Source organism: Bufo bufo, chromosome 4 (genome assembly GCF_905171765.1).
Source record: "Bufo bufo chromosome 4, aBufBuf1.1, whole genome shotgun sequence".
Taxonomy (NCBI): domain Eukaryota; kingdom Metazoa; phylum Chordata; class Amphibia; order Anura; family Bufonidae; genus Bufo; species Bufo bufo.
Genome location: NC_053392.1, coordinates 280,552,157 through 280,571,069, shown reverse-complemented (window position 1 = coordinate 280,571,069; position 18,913 = coordinate 280,552,157). Strand labels below are relative to the sequence as shown.

General features: G+C 44.3%; 1 protein-coding gene across 5 annotated transcripts in view; it reads right to left on the bottom strand.

Moving 5' to 3' along the window:
* The window catches only part of FAM135A (family with sequence similarity 135 member A), a 98,371-nt gene that overhangs the window by 62,458 nt on the left and 17,000 nt on the right, over positions 1-18,913 (bottom strand). For 3 of the 5 annotated variants that reach the window (XM_040428631.1, XM_040428636.1, XM_040428635.1), the window contains exon 2: positions 576-643. In XM_040428631.1, coding sequence (XP_040284565.1) covers positions 576-606 — 31 coding nt within the window. In that variant the 5' untranslated portion in view covers positions 607-643. Of the gene's footprint in view, positions 1-575; positions 650-2,859; positions 2,904-18,913 lie in introns of all 5 variants that reach the window. The other 2 variants (XM_040428634.1, XM_040428632.1) reach the window with 2 other exon arrangements.

The window sequence follows — 18,913 nt, the reverse complement described above, 5'->3', positions numbered from 1 at the left end:
ACACACAAGCATTTTTTATTTTTTTTGTTACTGCCGTTTTTGTTCATTAGGTGGTGCTTTTTTTTTTTTGTCTTTCTGCCTTACTCTCCAAAACGCAGCATGCTGGAGCTCTGGTATTTTTCCATCTCTTTTATTATAGGGAAGAGAATGTCAGAAAAAACTCAGCTCACACAACCATTCAGAAAAAAATGCTGCAAAAATTGCAGGTGCCCTAAAAAAATGCATGCTCATATTCTAGCTGTTTATTTTTACTGGTAAGAGACAAATTCCTGTGTGTAAGGATCCTAATGTCTGACAGGGAGCACAAAGTCATTTTTCTCATTTTAAAATGTTATGCCTTGGGTATCAGGGTCAACCCCTCATCATTAGAGTATGTTAAAGAAAATGTGTAGGATTAGGACTGCACTTAGCTTTGACGGGACACCTCTTTAGGGTCCATTCACAAGTCAGCAATTCTGTTCCGCATTTTGCAGAACAGAATCGTGGACCCATTCATTTCTATGGGGCCGCACAATGTCACGGTGGCCTAACGTGTTATGTATATATAAAGAAATCCATTATTAAGCAGGCCTTACCTCTGACGAAGGAGTTTCCATTGCAGCTCATTTCCAATTATCCATGCTTGCCGCCATAAGCACATAGTCTGCACCTCCGAAAGAAAACAGGAATTCCTTTACTATTAATATTTCATTCCCTCGGTGTTCCTCGTCAGGACGCACACACACTAATCAATGAAGACTAAAAGCTTCAGCTTCTGCCTTCTCACCCAGTCACTCAGACGTCTCTAGCAATCTGCATTAGGGGATGTCTTTAGAATGTGTCCCAAATGACCAAAAACAGCCTAATCCACAAGGTTCATGGCCAATAATACGGTTTAAGAAAATGGCCAGAAGGCAGGGACTATAGGGACGATTTATGGAGACTGCTGTTTGTAACACGCCTGTTAGATGACCATAACGAGGATGTGGGATCATACATCCACTTGTGGGATTATTACCTCAATCTCAGCCTATGCAGCCATTTATTTTATATATATCTATATATATATATATATATATATATATATATATATGTGTTAAAACAGCCATCTCCCTTTTTATGCCTTTCTCATTGGTAACATTTCTATTTCCAAGGTTATTCACATCATATTTCATCGTACATTTTATAAGTTAGAGTTAGGCTCATTCACACAACTGTATCCATTTTTGTGGATTCCGCAAAACACGCATACCTGGCCTTGTGCTTCCGCCATATGTGGACACAGAACATCCTCCTCCATGATAGAAATACCTATTGTTGTCCGCAAAATATGCAAGAATAGGCCATGTTCTATGTTTTTTTGCAGGACCACGAAACGGACATACGGATACGGGCAGCACACGGTGTGCTGTCCACATCCTTTGCAGCCACATTGAAATGAATGGGTCTGCATAGATCTGCAAAATTGCGTAACGGATGCGAACAGAAATATACAGTCGTGTAAATAGGCCCTCAAGAAGTAGAAGTAAGCATCTGATGTTACAAGCAATAAGTACACAGTCGAGTCACATTATAATGACACCAGCTAATATCCAGAGTAATTACAGTATGCAGCATGGACAGCCGCTAGATGAGCTGGGAGTGACTTAATAAGGTCCAGGAAGGTTGTCACAGGTATCTGGGCCCATGCTGACTGCAATGCATCCCACAGCTGCTGAGGGTGAGTGTGGGAGGATACATAGAGCCAGCATGACGATTGAGGTGGCCCACAGATCTCAATTGGGTTCAAGTCTGGGAAATTAGGGGGCCAGGGTAGTACTTGAAGTTTTGGCCATGCTTTTCCAACCAATGTCAGATATTTCTAGATGGGTGACATGTCGCATCGTCTTACTGGAAGATCCTATCTGCCCCAGGGTAGACAATCAGCATATATGGGTGTACGTGATCTGCAAGGATGGATTCATACCCAAATTGGTTAAGAGTGCCTTCCACATGAATGAGTGAGCACAGAGAACGAAAATATTGCCCAGACCATTACACAGCTTATGTTCTTCCAGCAATGGTTGCAGGGTGTTTGTTCTCTGATGGTTCTCACCATACGCCAATGTCTGTCCGTTCAACGTGACTCAGCGGAGGACGATTCTGCCACGAAAATGGAAGCATTTTCTGCTGATGCAACTTTATTAGCAGAGGTGCGGTGACCATTGGTCTACTTCAGAGCCTTATATGCAGTAGGGTTCACTGAACTGTTGTTTTAGGCCGAATGCACTATGAAGTCTCCCATACACAGGGGTCTGACATGGAGGTCTGATCTGAGGTCTGGCATGGAAGTCTGATCTGAGGTCTGAAGGGGTCTGGCATGGAAGTCTGATCTGAGATCTGATGGGGTCTGGCATGGAAGTCTGATCTGAGGTCTGATGGGGGTCTGGCATGGAAGTCTGATGGGGGTCTGGCATGGAGGTCTGATCTGAGGTCTGATGGGGGTCTGACATGGAAGTCTGATGGGGGTCTGGCATGGAGGTCTGATCTGAGGTCTGATGGGGGTCTGGCATGGAGGTCTGATCTAAAGTCTGATGGGGGTCTGGCATACAGGTCTGATGGGGGTCTGAAGCGAGTCTGGGTCTGATCGGGGTTTGGCATGCAGGTCTGATGGGGGTCTGAAGCGAGTCTGAGCTGAGTTCCTGATATGGGGGTCTGATGTGAGGTCCTGATATGGGGGTCTGATCTGAGGATCTGATATGAGGTCTGATGAAAAATATTTTTTCTTATTTTCCTCTAAAACCCTGGGGTGCATTTTATCATCAGTGCGTCTTATAAAGCAAAGAATATGGTAATTACCCCCAGATGAACAGTACAACTATATAAAATTCAGAACCTCACATGCATAGGATGCTTCAATTGCAGCTATAGTTTTGACCTATTGACTAAAAAGAACAAAAAAAGAAACTCAACACGCATTCATTTAATGTGCTTGCAAAACAAGGTAGCAGCGGAGTAGGTTGTAAATACGCACATTATTCCAACTTACATAAAGCTGTTTGGCACATTAGACTTTATCAGATCAAGATATCTATGGAGATTAGGCTTAGGAGGGCCCATTTCTCTGTGCACAGCAAGATTAGGATGGGGAAGGCCAAAAGAAGCAACATCCTCTACACTCAAGGAATTTGGAATCACTTCCCAAAACAGAAGTCACCCATATGTTCACCTCACCTTTACTACATGTCTACACAACATGGCAATTGTGTGGATGAGTTTTGGCATGGATCATGTGGATTTTATGTTTTTGCCTCATCACCCTGACCTTCTGGCATATCTAATTCCTTGTGTTACCATTTGTTTCTAGTTCTATTACTCTAGACTGCACATAAGAAGCAAACTCCATTAACCCTTTTGCCCCAAGGGTGTTTGGACATTTTGTACCTCTGGTAGCTAGGATCATTTTTGCGGTTTTGACATGTACAAATAAAACCACGCTGTAATGTGTAAACAGGAAGTTGGTCTCTCCTTCTGGCTGACTTCCTGTGAACTTAAAGACATCGCCAATCAAATCCCTCCTGGCAGCAATCAGGCCCTCTGTAAATGCCTGTATTCTGTTGAAGATATAATGTCTTCCCTATCTAATAGGCCAGAAGTGTAGATATACAGTAGGTGAGTGTATACTGTGATTAGCTGCAGTTATATAACCTTACACTGCCTGTACTATCTGTATGTGCTGACTCTCCAGCGTAGTTCTATTGGATGTAGTACCACACTGGTCTCTCTGCCTTCTGCATGTAAGAGCTCACAACGGACAGAGATGACAGGAGAGAAGGGAGACAGGCTCACGCTATATCAGACAGGAATACATGGAGACCATGCAGTGTGATGGGACAGCAGCTGTGTCACTAATCTGCCATGGTTGCCCTCAGAGGACACAGAGCAATGCAGTGTGGGGAGACTCTGCCTCTCTTTCTCTTGAAAGCCAGGCATGATGGGAAATATAAGATTCATTAGGGAAACCATATCTGAAGGGAAGACGGAATCAAGATGGCAGATAACCCACAAATTACACATCAAATCAAACAGGTATACACAAGAGCCTGTATCTTATTCCTTAGGACCACTTGCACATGTTGAGGAATACATGCGGTTTTTGTGGTGCAGAATGTCCGTCATGTACACTTTGCTGATTTTTTCTGTGTGAAATCGACCTGCCGTGGGGATTTCAAAATCTGCAGCATGTCAATTATGTGGTTTTAGATTAATAATTCACCTTTATCCAATGAAGGGCAAGATCTATGGCAAAACTGCATCTAATAAAATCTAATATGGTACAGAAACGCACATAAATACACGGAAATCTATGCGATTCTTATGTGCCTTCACCCGCACTTGTGTGCAGGCGGCCTAATAATGGCCCATGCTGCACTATTTAAGGAAAGAAAATAAAAAACTGGAGTGCTTCTTTAACAGCAAGTTTCAGAAATGTGCTAGTCTAGTCTCTTGCTAGTCTGCAGATGATTCACTGATTTGTATGGGAGAGGTAACCATGGAGGGATGATGGGATATGTTGGATCCAGCTTTATAATAAAGTACCACCTTTTTATTGTAATTCGGAGACGTGAGTCAGCCATTGTATGTTTATGATTAAAGAGGACCGGTCACCAAAAAATGCAATGCAATCTGAAAGCTGAGCGGTTTCATGTACATATTCGTGGGAAAAGATTCAGTAAAACCTGTAATTTATACATTTATATCTCCGCTTTTTCTACCTTTTGTGAACAGCAACGGTACAGGAGGGAGGGGCTATCAGTGACTGATGGCATTGTGTGTATAAGAGTGCATACAGAGATAGCGGTCAGTCACTGGTAACACCTTCCTCCTGTACAGATAGCACTTCATAGGGCTGCAGATGCAAATGTAAAAATTACAAGTTTTACTGAATCGTTTCACACGAAAATATATATATCAATCTGCTCAGCTTCTCCTGCTCTATAACTCTGTGCGTTCAGATTGCAGTGCATTTTTTGGCGACGGGTTCTCTTTAAGCCTATATGCTCAGTGGCCTGTGTGAAAACTGAAGGATTTCAAGATTATTTTTTATATAGTGACATTTCACCAGAAATGTAAAAAAAATGCTTAATATAAAAACATGATTTAAACAATGGGTCATTTTTGACAAAACATTCCCTTTAAATATTCAGCTCTCCCGTGTTTCTACTCATGTTCCAATATAAAGAATCTTGTGGGAGGAGATTATATCTGTATGACGGGTTGTGTGGTCATCATACTGGTGTAAAAGGAGGAGTATAGAATGTGCTGTGTGGTCATCATACTGGTGTAAAAGGAGGAGTATAGAATGTGCTGTGTGGTCATCATACTGGTGTAAAAGGAGGAGTATAGAATGTGCTGTGTGGTCATCATACTGGTGTACAAGGTGGAGTATAGAATGTGCTGTGTGGTCATCATACTGGTGTAAAAGGAGGAGTATAGAATGTGCTGTGTGGTCATCATACTGGTGTACAAGGTGGAGTATAGAATGTGCTGTGTGGTCATCATACTGGTGTACAAGGAGGAGTATAGAATGTGCTGTGTGGTCATCATACTGGTGTACAAGGTGGAGTATAGAATGTGCTGTGTGGTCATCATACTGGTGTACAAGGTGGAGTACAGAATGTGCTGTGTGGTCATCATACTGGTGTACAAGGTGGAGTACAGAATGTGCTGTGTGGTCATCATACTGGTGTACAAGGAGGAGTATAGAATGTGCTGTGTGGTCATCATACTGGTGTACAAGGTGGAGTATAGAATGTGCTGTGTGGTCATCATACTGGTGTACAAGGAGGAGTATAGAATGTGCTGTGTGGTCATCATACTGGTGTACAAGGAGGAGTATAGAATGTGCTGTGTGGTCATCATACTGGTGTACAAGGTGGAGTATAGAATGTGCTGTGTGGTCATCATACTGGTGTAAAAGGAGGAGTATAGAATGTGCTGTGTGGTCATCATACTGGTGTACAAGGAGGAGTATAGAATGTGCTGTGTGGTCATCATACTGGTGTAAAAGGAGGAGTATAGAATGTGCTGTGTGGTCATCATACTGGTGTAAAAGGAGGAGTATAGAATATGCTGTGTGGTCATCATACTGGTGTACAAGGTGGAGTATAGAATGTGCTGTGTGGTCATCATACTGGTGTAAAAGGAGGAGTATAGAATGTGCTGTGTGGTCATCATACTGGTGTACAAGGAGGAGTATAGAATGTGCTGTGTGGTCATCATACTGGTGTAAAAGGAGGAGTATAGAATGTGCTGTGTGGTCATCATACTGGTGTACAAGGTGGAGTATAGAATGTGCTGTGTGGTCATCATACTGGTGTACAAGGAGGAGTATAGAATGTGCTGTGTGGTCATCATACTGGTGTACAAGGTGGAGTATAGAATGTGCTGTGTGGTCATCATACTGGTGTAAAAGGAGGAGTATAGAATGTGCTGTGTGGTCATCATACTGGTGTACAAGGAGGAGTATAGAATGTGCTGTGTGGTCATCATACTGGTGTACAAGGAGGAGTATAGAATGTGCTGTGTGGTCATCATACTGGTGTAAAAGGAGGAGTATAGAATGTGCTGTGTGGTCATCATACTGGTGTACAAGGTGGAGTATAGAATGTGCTGTGTGGTCATCATACTGGTGTAAAAGGAGGAGTATAGAATGTGCTGTGTGGTCATCATACTGGTGTACAAGGAGGAGTATAGAATGTGCTGTGTGGTCATCATACTGGTGTACAAGGTGGAGTATAGAATGTGCTGTGTGGTCATCATACTGGTGTACAAGGTGGAGTATAGAATGTGCTGTGTGGTCATCATACTGGTGTACAAGGAGGAGTATAGAATGTGCTGTGTGGTCATCATACTGGTGTACAAGGTGGAGTATAGAATGTGCTGTGTGGTCATCATACTGGTGTAAAAGGAGGAGTATAGAATGTGCTGTGTGGTCATCATACTGGTGTACAAGGAGGAGTATAGAATGTGCTGTGTGGTCATCATACTGGTGTAAAAGGAGGAGTATAGAATGTGCTGTGTGGTCATCATACTGGTGTACAAGGTGGAGTATAGAATGTGCTGTGTGGTCATCATACTGGTGTACAAGGAGGAGTATAGAATGTGCTGTGTGGTCATCATACTGGTGTACAAGGTGGAGTATAGAATGTGCTGTGTGGTCATCATACTGGTCCAAAAGGAGGAGTATAGAATGTGCTGTGTGGTCATCATACTGGTGTACAAGGAGGAGTATAGAATGTGCTGTGTGGTCATCATACTGGTGTACAAGGAGGAGTATAGAATGTGCTGTGTGGTCATCATACTGGTGTACAAGGTGGAGTATAGAATGTGCTGTGTGGTCATCATACTGGTGTACAAGGAGGAGTATAGAATGTGCTGTGTGGTCATCATACTGGTGTACAAGGTGGAGTATAGAATGTGCTGTGTGGTCATCATACTGGTGTAAAAGGTGGAGTATAGAATGTGCTGTGTGGTCATCATACTGGTGTAAAAGGAGGAGTATAGAATGTGCTGTGTGGTCATCATACTGGTGTAAAAGGTGGAGTATAGAATGTGCTGTGTGGTCATCATACTGGTGTACAAGGAGGAGTATAGAATGTGCTGTGTGGTCATCATACTGGTGTACAAGGAGGAGTATAGAATGTGCTGTGTGGTCATCATACTGGTGTAAAAGGAGGAGTATAGAATGTGCTGTGTGGTCATCATACTGGTGTACAAGGTGGAGTATAGAATGTGCTGTGTGGTCATCATACTGGTGTAAAAGGAGGAGTATAGAATGTGCTGTGTGGTCATCATACTGGTGTAAAAGGAGGAGTATAGAATGTGCTGTGTGGTCATCATACTGGTGTACAAGGAGGAGTATAGAATGTGCTGTGTGGTCATCATACTGGTGTACAAGGTGGAGTATAGAATGTGCTGTGTGGTCATCATACTGGTGTACAAGGAGGAGTATAGAATGTGCTGTGTGGTCATCATACTGGTGTACAAGGTGGAGTATAGAATGTGCTGTGTGGTCATCATACTGGTGTACAAGGTGGAGTATAGAATGTGCTGTGTGGTCATCATACTGGTGTACAAGGAGGAGTATAGAATGTGCTGTGTGGTCATCATACTGGTGTAAAAGGAGGAGTATAGAATGTGCTGTGTGGTCATCATACTGGTGTACAAGGTGGAGTATAGAATGTGCTGTGTGGTCATCATACTGGTGTACAAGGAGGAGTATAGAATGTGCTGTGTGGTCATCATACTGGTGTACAAGGTGGAGTATAGAATGTGCTGTGTGGTCATCATACTGGTGTAAAAGGAGGAGTATAGAATGTGCTGTGTGGTCATCATACTGGTGTACAAGGAGGAGTATAGAATGTGCTGTGTGGTCATCATACTGGTGTAAAAGGAGGAGTATAGAATGTGCTGTGTGGTCATCATACTGGTGTACAAGGTGGAGTACAGAATGTGCTGTGTGGTCATCATACTGGTGTACAAGGAGGAGTACGGAATGTGCTGTGTGGTCATCATACTGGTGTAAAAGGAGGAGTATAGAATGTGCTGTGTGTGGTCATCATACTGGTGTACAAGGTGGAGTATAGAATGTGCTGTGTGGTCATCATACTGGTGTAAAAGGTGGAGTATAGAATGTGCTGTGTGGTCATCATACTGGTGTAAAAGGAGGAGTATAGAATGTGCTGTGTGGTCATCATACTGGTGTAAAAGGAGGAGTATAGAATGTGCTGTGTGGTCATCATACTGGTGTAAAAGGAGGAGTACAGAATGTGCTGTGTGGTCATCATACTGGTGTACAAGGAGGAGTACAGAATAGGCTGTGTGGTCATCATACTGGTGTACAAGGTGGAGTACAGAATATGCTGTGTGGTCATCATACTGGTGTACAAGGAGGAGTATAGAATGTGCTGTGTGGTCATCATACTGGTGTACAAGGTGGAGTACAGAATGTGCTGTGTGGTCATCATACTGGTGTACAAGGTGGAGTACGGAATGTGCTGTGTGGTCATCATACTGGTGTAAAAGGAGGAGTATAGAATGTGCTGTGTGGTCATCATACTGGTGTAAAAGGAGGAGTATAGAATGTGCTGTGTGGTCATCATACTGGTGTACAAGGTGGAGTATAGAATGTGCTGTGTGGTCATCATACTGGTGTACAAGAAGGAGTATAGAATGTGCTGTGTGGTCATCATACTGGTGTACAAGGTGGAGTATAGAATGTGCTGTGTGGTCATCATACTGGTGTACAAGGAGGAGTATAGAATGTGCTGTGTGGTCATCATACTGGTGTACAAGGTGGAGTATAGAATGTGCTGTGTGGTCATCATACTGGTGTACAAGGTGGAGTATAGAATGTGCTGTGTGGTCATCATACTGGTGTAAAAGGAGGAGTATAGAATGTGCTGTGTGGTCATCATACTGGTGTACAAGGAGGAGTATAGAATGTGCTGTGTGGTCCATCATACTGGTGAAAAGGAGAGAGTATAGAATGTGCTGTGTGGTCATCATACTGGTGTACAAGGTGGAGTATAGAATGTGCTGTGTGGTCATCATACTGGTGTACAAGGAGGAGTATAGAATGTGCTGTGTGGTCATCATAATGGTGTACAAGGTGGAGTATAGAATGTGCTGTGTGGTCATCACTACTGGTGTACAAGGAGGAGTATAGAATGTGCTGTGTGGTCATCATACTGGTGTACAAGGTGGAGTATAGAATGTGCTGTGTGGTCATCATACTGGGTGTAAAAGGAGGAGTACAGAATGTGCTGTGTGGTCATCTACTGGTGTACAAGGAGGAGTATAGAATGTGCTTGTGTGGTCATCATACTGGTGTACAAGGAGGAAGTATAGAATGTGCTGTGTGGTCATCATACTGGTGTACAAGGTGGAGTATAGAATGTTGCCTGTGTGGTCATCATAATGGTGTAAAAGGAGGAGTACAGAATGTGCTGTGAGGTCATCATACTGGTACAAGGAGGAGTATAGAATGTGCTGTGTGGTCATCATACTGGTGTACAAGGTGGAGTATAGAATGTGCTGTGTGGTCGACATCTGGTGTACAACGGAGGAGTTACAGAATGTGCTGTGTGGTCATCATACTGGTGTACAAGGTGGAGTATAGAATGTGCTGTGTGGTCATCATACTGGTGTACAAGGTGGAGTTAGAATGTGCTGTGTGGTCATCATACTGGTGTACAAGGTGAGGATATAGAATGTGCTGTGTGGTCATCATACTGGTGTAACAAGGTGGAGTATAGAATGTGCTGTGGGTCATCATACTGGTGTAAAAGGAGGAGTATAGAATGTGCTGAGTGGTCATCATACTGGTGTACAAGGAGGAGTATAGAATGTTGCTGTGTGGTCATCATACTGGTGTACAAGGTGGAGTATAGAATGTGCTGTGTGGTCATCATAACTGGTGTACAATAGGCGGCGTACAGAATGTGCTGTGTGCGTCATCATACTGGTGTACAAGGTGGAGTATAGAATGTGCTGTGTGTCATCATACTGGTGTACAAGGTGGAGTTTAGAATGTGCCTGTGTGGTCATCATACTGGTCGTACAAGGTGGAGTATAGAATGTGCTGTGTGGTCATCATACTGGTGTACAAGGTGGATTATAGAATGTGCTGTGTGGTCATCATACTGGTAGTACAAGGGAGGAGTATAGAATGTGCTGTGTGGTCATCATACTGGTGTTAAAGGAGGAGTATAGAATGTGCTGTTTGGTCATCATACTGAGTACAAGGAGGAGTATAGAATGTGCTGTGTGGTCATCAATACTGGTGTACAAGGAGGAGTATAGAATGTGCTGTGTGGTCTCATACTGGTGTACAAGGAGGATATAGAATGTGCTGTGTGGTCCTCCTACTGTGTACAAGGAGGAGTATAGAATGAGCGTGTGGGTCATTCATACTGGTGTACACAGGAGGAGCTAATGAGTGCTGTGTGGTCATCATACTGGTGTACAAGGAGGAGTATAGAAGGTGCTGTGTGGTCATCATACTGGGTGTAAAAGGAGGAGTATAGAATGTGCTGTGTGATCATCATACTGGTGAAGACGGCAGAGGGCAGAATCTCAGCAGCCATGTATGATTTACTGAGCAGTCTGGACAGGGACTGTTTTACAGTAAGTGTAATAGACAACTGGTTAAAGTGACCTGGGCGTCTCCTAACAGTAGCTACAAACACACGCCTGCTTCACTGAAAATACAACTGGAGCACTTCAGCCTGGAATATGTGACAAAAGTAAGAACGCACAAGCTCTTCTGATGACGCCAGGCGTGCTCAATTTGCCAACACAATTATTATAATCTATGCAGCTGTCAAGCCAAAGCGGCCTGAAACAAGCCTAGAAACGTGAACTGCGCCATAGACAATACAAGTGTAGTATGACTGGAAACGAAGGTAATTTCAGTGCACTGCAGATAATCTGAAAACACTTGTGTCTGGTTTACATGTTGTGTTTTTACAGCCATTAATGCCGTTTTGCAATGTAGCTAATTGCTGTGCAGTTTTTACAGATGAAGTACACTGATTTCAAATGCTTCACCTGTAAAATCGGTGATTGGACGGGGCGGCATGGAGAGCACGGGGGAGTCAGGGAGAGCACGGGGGAGTCAGGGAGAGCCCGGGGGAGTCAGGGAGAGCACGGGGGACGTCAGGGAGAGCACGGGGGACGTCAGGGAGAGCACGGGGACGTCAGGGAGAGCACGGGGGACGACAGGGAGAGCACGGGGGCCGTCAGGGAGAGCACGGGGGACGTCAGGGAGAGCACGGGGGAGTCAGGGAGAGCACGGGGGAGTCCGGGAGGCACGGGGGACGTCAGGGAGAGCACGGGGGGACGTCAGGGAGAGCACGGGGGGGACGTCAGGGAGAGCACCGGGGGACGTCAGGGAGAGCACGGGGGACGTCAGGGAGAGCACGGGGGACGTCAGGGAGAGCACGGGGGACGTCAGGGAGTGCACGGGGGACGTCAGGGAGAGCACGGGGGACGTCAGGGAGAGCACGGGAGATGCAGGGAGAGCACGGGGGATGCAGAGAGAGCACGGGGGATGCAGGGAGAGCACGGGGGAGGCAGGGAGAGCACGGGGGAGGCACGGACAGCACGGGGGAGGCACGGACAGCACGGGGGACGGCACGGAGAGCACGGGGGACGGCACGGAGAGCACGGGGGACGGCACGGAGAGCACAGGGACGGCACGGAGAGCACAGGGGCGGCACGGAGAGCACAGGGACGGCACGGAGAGCACAGGGACGGCACGGAGAGCACAGGGACGGCACGGAGAGCACAGGGACGGCACGGAGAGCACAGGGACGGCACGGAGAGCACAGGGACGGCACGGAGAGCACAGGGACGGCACGGAGAGCACAGGGATGGCACGGAGAGCACAGGGACGGCACGGAGAGCACAGGGACGGCACGGAGAGCACAGGGACGGCAAGGAGAGCACAGGGACGGCAACGCATCATGTGCAGCTAGCTCTACCATCCTGGCATTGAATAGGGTATTTTGCAGGATCATCTGTTGCCCTTAGGCCTCTTTCACACTACAGTATTTTGCGTTCAGTATACTGGACGTTTTTTGAGTTCAGTATACGGAACAGATACTGAACCATTCATTTCAATGGTTCAGCAAAAAATACTGAAGTGTCTCCGTGTGCATTCCGTTTCAGTATTTCAGTATTTCCGTGCCGTGGAAAGATAGAACATGTCCTATGTTTGTCCGCAAATCACGGTCCGTGGCTCCATTAAAGTCAATGGGTCTGCAAAAAAACGGAATGCATACGGAAGGCATCCGTATGTCATCCGTATGTCATCCGTTTTTTGCGGATCCGTCATTAACAAATGCTAGGCCCAGCCCACTGTGGCCATGTGTTTCTTGTTGCCAAACTTTGGCTGAGCACAAATACAGGTGGCTTCCGTTTTTGATCCGTGAAAAACGGACCGTATACGGGAACCATACGGAAACCATACTGAAAGGTTTTTGCGGACATACTGAACGGAAACGGAGACACAACGGAACCCAAAAACGGGACAACGGATCCGTGAAAAACAGAACGCAAAACACTGAAATGGACATACTGTAGTGTGAAAGAGGCCTTAAAGTCAATGGGTCCGCAAAAAAAACGGAATGCATACGGAAGGCATCCGTATGTCATCCGTATGTCATCCGTTTTTTGCGGATCCGTCATTAACAAATGCTAGGCCCAGCCCACTGTGGCCATGTGTTTCTTGTTGCCAAACTTTGGCTGAGCACAAATACAGGTGGCTTCCGTTTTTGATCCGTGAAAAACGGACCGTATACGGGAACCATACGGAAACCATACTGAAAGGTTTTTGCGGACATACTGAACGGAAATGGAGACACAACGGAACCCAAAAACGGGACAACGGATCCGTGAAAAACGGAACGCAAAACACTGAAATGGACATACTGTAGTGGGAAAGAGGCCTTATACAGCTACAACAGCATAAAAATGAATGAGTTCTGGCTCTTGGAATGCAGCAACATAACAAGATGTGCTACTATCACGCAAAAGTAGAGAAAAACACATAAAACTATACATAATTGGTATAACCATGATCATACTGACCGACAGAATAACAGTAACAGGCTGGTTATGCCACACAGTTAATGTCGTAAATTTAAACTGCACAAAACAATGGCCGAACTTCTTTTTTACCATTATCACCCCCCCAAAAGGTAATAAAAGTAAATAAGTAATAAGTACCCCAAAATGGTCTCACGTTAAAATACAATACGCCACACAAACAACAACAACCCTCATATGGCAATGTTGACAGAAAAATAAAAAAGTAATGGCTTGAAAAACAGCCGCCAAGCGTCTTATTTCGTACTCCTCCTTGGCTGAAAATACTCCTCAAAAATACTAGTATTTATACTATTCCGGAAAAAATGTAGAGCAACCTGTTAAAATCTTCTGTATACGGTGCGGACATTAACCTGAGGTGCAGATTTTATAATCCACAGTCTGTTAATTGTTTGCAGATCTGCACTGAAAATCTGAACAAAGAGTAAGATCTGGGGCAAATCTGTGTCAAAACCTGTCCATGTGGATTGTGTGTGGAAATGCAGCAAAATCCGTACAGAAAAGCCATATAAAACTACACTGCCGTTTGCACATACCCTAAAGTGGACATCTTATGAATCCGATACGATATAGATACATGTGAGAAGGTTATAAAATTAAAATTCTAGAAATAGCAAATACTGCTGTGTAGTGGCACGGGTAACGCTAAAACACCTCAGTCGAAGCCCCTCTGCTGCCTATGGAAAGGAATGAGACTTTTAGCACATCGGTGTACGGCATATCAGAATGTGGCCATCTTCTAAGGTAAAAAAGTGTAAATACATTGATAGATGCATGCCTTCACTTTTGATCCATGCATTTTTCACAGCGCAGTTGTACAGACCGCATTCCTCAGGGCGTGCAGCACGATTTATGTGTGGCGCTCTTCCATTTTTATTCTTTGATGGGGAAACCACAACTATAACTGTAATTGCATTCTTATTGAAGTATGATAATGTGGTTTTCCACAGAAACAGTTCTTGAATAATTTCCTACAACTACTTTAAGCAGAAAAACCGCATGTACAGGGTGGCACACAAAAAAGTAGCCCGCCTTCAATAGCTCCACATCAAACTGCCTAATAGTAAGTCTGTCCTAGTTGTCCATAGCAACCAATCAGGGCTCAGCTTTCAGTTCCTACATGGCTCTGAAAAAATGAAAGCTGAGCTCTGATTGGTTGCTTTGGACAACTAAAAACAGACTTACTATTAGGCAGTTTGATTTGGAGATATTGGAGGCTGGCTACTTTTTCGTGGGTCACTCTGATTATGTGCATGGGGGGGCTTCAGGGAAAACTGCATGTAAAAGCCAGAGTCACATTTTCACATGAGGTACTGCAATGTAGTTTTCCATAGTAGCAGTACTAGGACAATACCCATTCAGTACATTCTATTGATGTCTAAGGCTACTTTCACACTTGCGGTAGGCCTGTTGGATCCGTGCTACTGCAAGTCCACCGTGCCGCCAGAGGGTCCCGCTCCAGCCCCATTCACTATAATAGGGAAGCCGGAGGTGTGGCCGCAGCGTGGTGTTGTAATTTTGTCCGGCTCCGTCACGGCATGTTTGCCGTGCTGCGGCTAGACCTCAGGCCCGACACCAACATAGTGAATGGGGCCGGAGTGGACTTTCGGCTGCACTGTGGACTTGCGGTAGCACAGATCCGGCAGGCTGTTCCCCGCTGGAACAGACTGCCAGGAAAAGGCTACCGAAAGTGAGAAAGTAGCCTAAGGGTGCTGCCCACTCGTTGCGCCTGTTTCTGCATTTTGGACGTTGCAAAAAAAAGCCTGAGCTTTTCAAAAAACGCATGCGGTTTTTTGCAATAACATACAGCGGTTATGGTGCATTTTCTTCCAGGAAAGGATAAAAAAGCAAATCATAGCCAGCAAAACTGAATTACAAAGTAAAGTTACTTAATGGAATTGAAGTTTGGCTGTTGATTCCCTTTGCTGGAAGAAAATGCACCATAAACAGCAGGAATGTTGTTGGTCAAAAACAGCACAGCCGTGACGCAGCAGCCCTAGGGAAATTCATACTGCTAAACCACATGAAATTGCCTCCCGGATTCATGTAACCGGCGGAAACATTGCAAATTTTTTTATTTTGTTACAGAGGCCTAAAAAAAATATGGCTAAAGTTCAAACTAGATGAATATTTTGTTACACTGAACACAAGATCCTCACGGACGCTGAAGTCAAAACATCGGTGTGAATGAAATATTCATGCTCCTATAGTACTATGAGCACAGGATGGCAGGAGAGGAAGAGGAAGCACCAGTACAAAAGGGATCTGCCCCCTGCTTACCTTCTTCCTCATGCAGGGTCAAAAGTTTGGGGATATAACACTCTCTCAGAGACCCCTCCTGGTGGTGTCACCACTCACTCTACAGGCTTAGGCTACTTTCACACTACCGTTCATAAGCGGATCCGTCTGCTGTCTGCACAGACGATCCGCTCATATAATGCAGACTTTGGATCCGTTCAGGAACGATCCGTCTGCATTATATTGTAGAAAAAATTCTAAGTGTGAAAGTAGCTTCAGACGGATCCGTCCAGACTTTACATTGAAAGTCAATGGGGGACGGATCCGGTTGAAGATTGAGCCATATTGTGTCATCTTCAAACGGATTCCGTCCCCATTGACTTACATTGTAAGTCTGGACGTATCCGCTTGCCTCCGCACGGCCAGACGGACACCCGAACGCTGCAAGCAGCTTTCATGTGTCCGCCTGCTGAGCGGGAGCGGAGGTCTGAACGCTGCCAGACTGATGCATTCTGAGCGGATCCGCGTCCACTCAGAATGCATTAGGGCAGTACGGTAGCGTTCGGGGCCGCTTGTGAGCCCCTTCAAACGGAGCTCACAAGCGGAGCCCCAACGCTAGTGTGAAGTAGCCTTAAAGAATCTAGGCCTTATGGTTGCCGATGCACGTTAGGCCGGGTTCACATCACTGTTGTGTTTTCTGTTCCGTCAAAAAAAACGGATCCTTTAATTTTGGGCATCCGCGTTGCTCATTATTGCACCTGCTTTTGTCACAGATCCATTTATTTTAGAAATGCAGGACTTTTTCTCCCACCTAAAATAATGAATCTCTGATGGAACTGACAAAAATGAGCAAACAGATGTAAAATGAGGCACAACGAGGCTCTGTACTGCCGACAACATGTAGACCATATGCAGGAAGAAGCATGTATGATCGTTCACCTCCCATACAGTTTGTATTAGGGAATGTAAAAGGACTTTAACCCCTTGCCAACATTTTGCGGTCCACACAAAATACAGATGACATCCGTGTGCATTCCGTAATTTGCGGGAACGGAACAGCTGGCCCCCTGATAGAACAGTACTATCCTTGTCCGTAATGCGGACAATAATAGGACAAGTTCTATTTTTATGCGGAACGGAAACGGAATGCACACGGAGTAACTTTTGTTTCTTTTTTGCAGACCCATTGAAATTAATGGTTCCGTATACGGTCTGCAAAAAAAACTGAACAGATGCGGAAAGAATTTACGTTTGTGTGCGCGAATCGACTTCGGATGAAACATCCGAAGTCGATTCGCATAAAACTTCGTTCTAATACTGTATGGAGCAGGAGCTCCGTACAGCATTAGAATGTATTGGCTACGATGAGCCGAAGTTATTGCTTCGCGAAGTCTCACGAGACTTCAGGTAATAACTTCATAAATTAATTTGTACTGTAAAAAAACATTTCCCGAACTCGGGTTCGGTTCCAAGTGGTACTAACTTCCGTGGTAATAACTTCGGCTCATCGGAGCCAATACATTCTAATATGGACAGAGCTCCTGCACCGTACAGTCTTAGAACGAAGTTTTATGCGAATCAAACATCCGAAGTCGATTCGGTCATCCCTACTTACTAGTACATCACAGCGGGAAGTGACCCTACTAGTATCAATACAGGAGCCCTGCTGTGACTGACGGCCAGGACCCTGCTGTATCCGCCAGCATCACTGTAAACGCTGATGGCAACCCAGGTCTCGCAAAGGCCTCGGGGGTCTGCCATGCACGGTAGCCTGTGAGGCACACTGACAGTCAATGTAATACAGTACAGCATTGTACTACATTGAAACAGGGATCAGAACCTGAATCGTTGAAAGTCCCTGTATTGGGAGAAAAAAATAAAAATAATTATAAAAAGTGGGGAAAAAAAAGTTATAAAAATAAAAATAATAAACATTTACAGTAAAAAAAAAAGTGTCCCTTTCCCGTTCATCAAGCAATTTTTAATAAAAAATCTCATAAAAATAGATTAGCACAAGCAGCTGTATAAAAAATATTGTATGACCCCCCGTCAGGTGAATGTCTAAAAAAAAAAAAGGAAAAGAAGAACTGTGCCAAAACAGCCATTTTTGGTCGCATAGCCTCAAATTGAAAGATCCAAAATTAAATGTACCCAAAAATGGTACCAATAAAAACGTCAACTCTTACCACAAAAAAATGCCCCTATACAAGAGGCAGAAAAATTTAAAACATATGGCTTTCAGAAAATGGACACAAAAAAAAACATTGATTTTTTTTTCAAAAAAATGCTTTATTATTGTAAAACTGAAAAAAAAAATGTAAATAGACTAATTTGGTATTGTCGTGTCCATAACAACCTGTTCTATAAAAATAACACATGTTCTATTCTGTCAGGTGAACACAAAAAAAAAAAATACTATAAGAAATACTAAAAATTAAAAACTGTGCCAGAACAGCCATTTTTGGTTACCTTGCCTCAGGAAAGCGTAATATTGAGTGATCAAAAATGATATGTACCCAAAAAGTACCAATAAAACTCCTCCACCTTATCCCATAGTTTCCAAAATGAGGTCACTTTTGGGGGAGTTTTCTACTCTAGGGGTGCATCAGTGGGGTTGTCTTCAAATGCGACATGGCAACTAAAATTATCCCAGTGAAATCTGCCCTCCAAATCTATATGTTGCTCTTTCCTTTCTGTGCCCTGCGATGTACCTATACAGCTGTTTACAACCACATATGGGGGTGGTTCTGTAAACTGCAGAACCTATGGTAGTAAATATTGACGTATTATTTGGCTGTTAACCCTTGCTGTTTTAACAAAATATGGATTAAAAATGGAAAATGTGCAAAAAAAAAGTGAAATTTTGAAATTCTCTGCCTATTTTTCTTTACAGGGCGTTGTCCGCAGGTATTTTTTTGTTCTTCGATGTTCTTACTAGGCAAATGTAAAGGATTTTTCAATGCACTTACTTAAAAGGAAGATGGTCACCTCATTTTCACCAATATAACTAAGAGCACTGACCCACAGAAGAATGCAGACACAT